Consider the following 2,957-nt stretch of genomic DNA (forward strand, 5'->3'; position numbering starts at 1 on the left):
TCAAATGTGAACCATTTGGGTATTCAGAAAAAGTATTTCAGATCTGTAAGGTTCTAACTATTGAGTATCAGACAAGTGTTGGAAAGTCAGACAGTGACACAGAAGAACAACAAATGTATATATTTATAAGAGAGAGACAGAAGAAAAAGGAAAAAAAACAGTGAAAAAAGAATTAGTTGCTGCTTCTACTAGTACATAGCACAGGTGGTATTTAATTTAAATTATACAAAAGGGTTATTTAATAAGTGAAATTTGTTCGAGTAGTTGAACACTGTTACCATCAACCTATAGGTTGAAGATTCGAGTTCGTGAAGCAAGTGAAAACATTATTGATTCTCTTCGGGATTGTTTTGAATTTACAGGTGGAACACTATTTAGGCCATTAGCAGCAATTCAAACAGACACCATTAACTACAGTAGCTGCTGTTTTTTGAATTTTATTAATTTTTTAAAGTCCACATTATATTGTTGGTAAGCTAAAAAAGAATGTGAAAATGAATTTAAAGTCATTTAACTAAACAAAAGAAAGTGATTTTGATCGTCTCCTCTATCAGTAAAAATCAGCTGTTACATTCAAAACATTAACAGAACAATTTCAACAGTAATTATGAATTACAGTCAAAACTATTGAATGAGTAAAAGCTAATCCAACTTTCCCAAAAAAAATTTAACTTAGATCCATAATCCACTATTAATCCCTTTTCCTAATACCACTAAAAATTAAGAAAGACCAAAACTTTACCTCTGATTCTTGATGGGGTTGACAAATTCAGCATCAGAAACTGCAGAAACTTCAACTTGACTGATAATTTCATCATCATCTTCCATTGGTGGAGGAAAATTAAGATCTATTAAACTTGTTCCACCAGTTCTTGATAATTCTAATTTAGCAGGAGCAGGAGGTGGAGGCAGAGGAGGAAGAACAGTTACACTTGTTGCAACAACAGCACCAATAGTATGTGATCGCTTGTGTCCACCTAAAGCTTGACCCGATGGAAAAACTCTGTAACAAACAGGACATTGATGTATTTTCTCTTCAACTACTACATTATTATTCCTCGCGCTTTCCACCACTTCGTTTGACAGTTTAATCTTCTTGTGACTTGCTCTATGTCCTCCTAAAGCTTGATAAGACCGAAAAACTTTGTTACATGTTTCACATCTATACTTACCTCTTCCTCTAGTACTCTTTGTAGTTACTTTAACTTCCCCTCCTTCAGAATCCTCTGAATTCTCTTCTTTGACTTGTTCATCTTCTTCCTCTTCATCAGAGTAGAAATCAACTTGTTCTTTTTTATTCCATTTATCTCTAGATAACATCATCAAGCAATGTGCAACATCTTCTTCAGGTGAATTCTCTGAAATCGAACTCACCGGCTCTGTTTCAACCACTGATGAGTAATACTCTGTTATCTTCACAAAATTGGGTTTTCTTGATTTCCTTACTCTTTTAGATCTTTTGAAACGAATTGGATTTTTCGATGACTCGGTTTCACTCTCCTTATCTGGAAGAACAACAGCCGAGTCATCAGCATCAGCATCAGCATCAGCATCAGATGAATTCAAGATTTTACCTTTTTCTTCTTCATCGGACCATGAAGATGATGGAATTGACTCTGTTTCATGTTGGTGTAACTGTAAATTCATCATATGAGATCTCATATGCCCACCTAAAGCTCTTCCATTAGCAAACTTTCTTGAACAGAGCTTACATATCTTGTTTTTCTCCATTTTTTTCTCTCCACTGTGTGTGTTTTTGGGAGAGAGTGGAAGGAAGCTATAAAAAGGAGTAGGTAACAAGCATTCCTCCACCAACAGATATATACAAATGGAAATAGTTTTAAAGATACTCTAAAACAAATCTGATTTTTGATATTAGTTTTTTTGGATTAATTAAGAGTAAATTAATTTAAACTTAAAACGGCAAAAGGTAATTAATATTAGAGGAAAAAGGAGAAAAAGTTCAATTAAAGCGTATGCATGAAGGCAAAAGAGAGTGAATGGCAAGGACATGTAACATGCGACTTTTGCATTTATTTCCATCCCATCTCTACATTTCCTAAATTGCCCCTTTAGTTTTATTTATTTTTCCTTATTTAGAGTCTTTTTTAAAAAAAAATAAGGGTCGTTTGGTTCATGAAATAAAGTTGATCACGATTAAATGTCTATAATTTGTTTGATTAAATGTATAAATTCATAAATTTACACTCTCGAAATAACTTAACCCACCAATCAAATATTCCATTACTTTATTAACAGAGTAACAAACCAATAAGTTTATAGTCCAAAAATGTTTCATTTTATGTGATAATGTTTAGAGTCAAACTGACTAATTCTTGGTGTGAATTTTAACCATGACATCTTGAAGTTTTTTCTAAAAATAAAATATTGCATATTTAGAAATTATATAAAAGTATCTTTAAGTCATAATGTTTAATAATTCAAAGATATTTTTAAAAAATCAAAAATAAATATGGTCAAACAAAAACTTATTTGACTCTTCCAGTAGTAATATGATCAAATAAAGTCACACAGGTCCGAGAGTAAATTGTATATATTGATTAACTTTCATTTTAAGTTAATCAATTAAATTCTAAACATTTTTAAGGTGTCTCTTATATGGAGGGTTTCATATTTTATACACTTAACTTAATTCTATAGTGTAAGAAATATATGAATTATCGATATACAAAATTTAAACTCATAGCAAGAAGTGGGGTCTGTTACCGATTAAAAGTAGCACCAAAAGTATAAATTTCCTCTTACTATTTTAGTTTATAAAACTTAAATTCGTGTGCTTTTCATATTAGTGGACGAAGCAGGGTAAAATGGGAACAATAATTATAGGAGGTTACTAGAATAAATTAGGTTTAACCTTTACTTAAATCAGTCAATTAAACTGTTGAGTTGTTGTAACGACGGATCAATAATAAAATACTATGTGGACCAAAAGACCC

General features: G+C 31.5%; 1 protein-coding gene across 1 annotated transcript; it reads right to left on the reverse strand.

Annotated features, from left to right (window-relative positions):
• Positions 1 to 529: 529 nt before the first annotated feature.
• Positions 530 to 1,852, reverse strand: LOC102582633 (zinc finger protein ZAT9-like). Its single transcript, XM_006347848.2, has one exon. The coding sequence runs from the start codon at positions 1,729 to 1,731 to the stop codon at positions 739 to 741; it is 993 nt and encodes a 330-aa protein (XP_006347910.1). The 5' UTR covers positions 1,732 to 1,852; the 3' UTR covers positions 530 to 738.
• Positions 1,853 to 2,957: the final 1,105 nt, after the last annotated feature.

The sequence above is a fragment of the Solanum tuberosum genome, unplaced genomic scaffold, assembly GCF_000226075.1.
Source record: "Solanum tuberosum cultivar DM 1-3 516 R44 unplaced genomic scaffold, SolTub_3.0 scf00095, whole genome shotgun sequence".
Lineage (NCBI taxonomy): Eukaryota > Viridiplantae > Streptophyta > Magnoliopsida > Solanales > Solanaceae > Solanum > Solanum tuberosum.

Excerpts from the sequence above, each read along its gene's own strand:
- LOC102582633 (XM_006347848.2), bottom strand. The coding sequence starts at position 1,731 with ATGGAGAAAAACAAGATATGTAAGCTCTGTTCAAGAAAGTTTGCTAAT.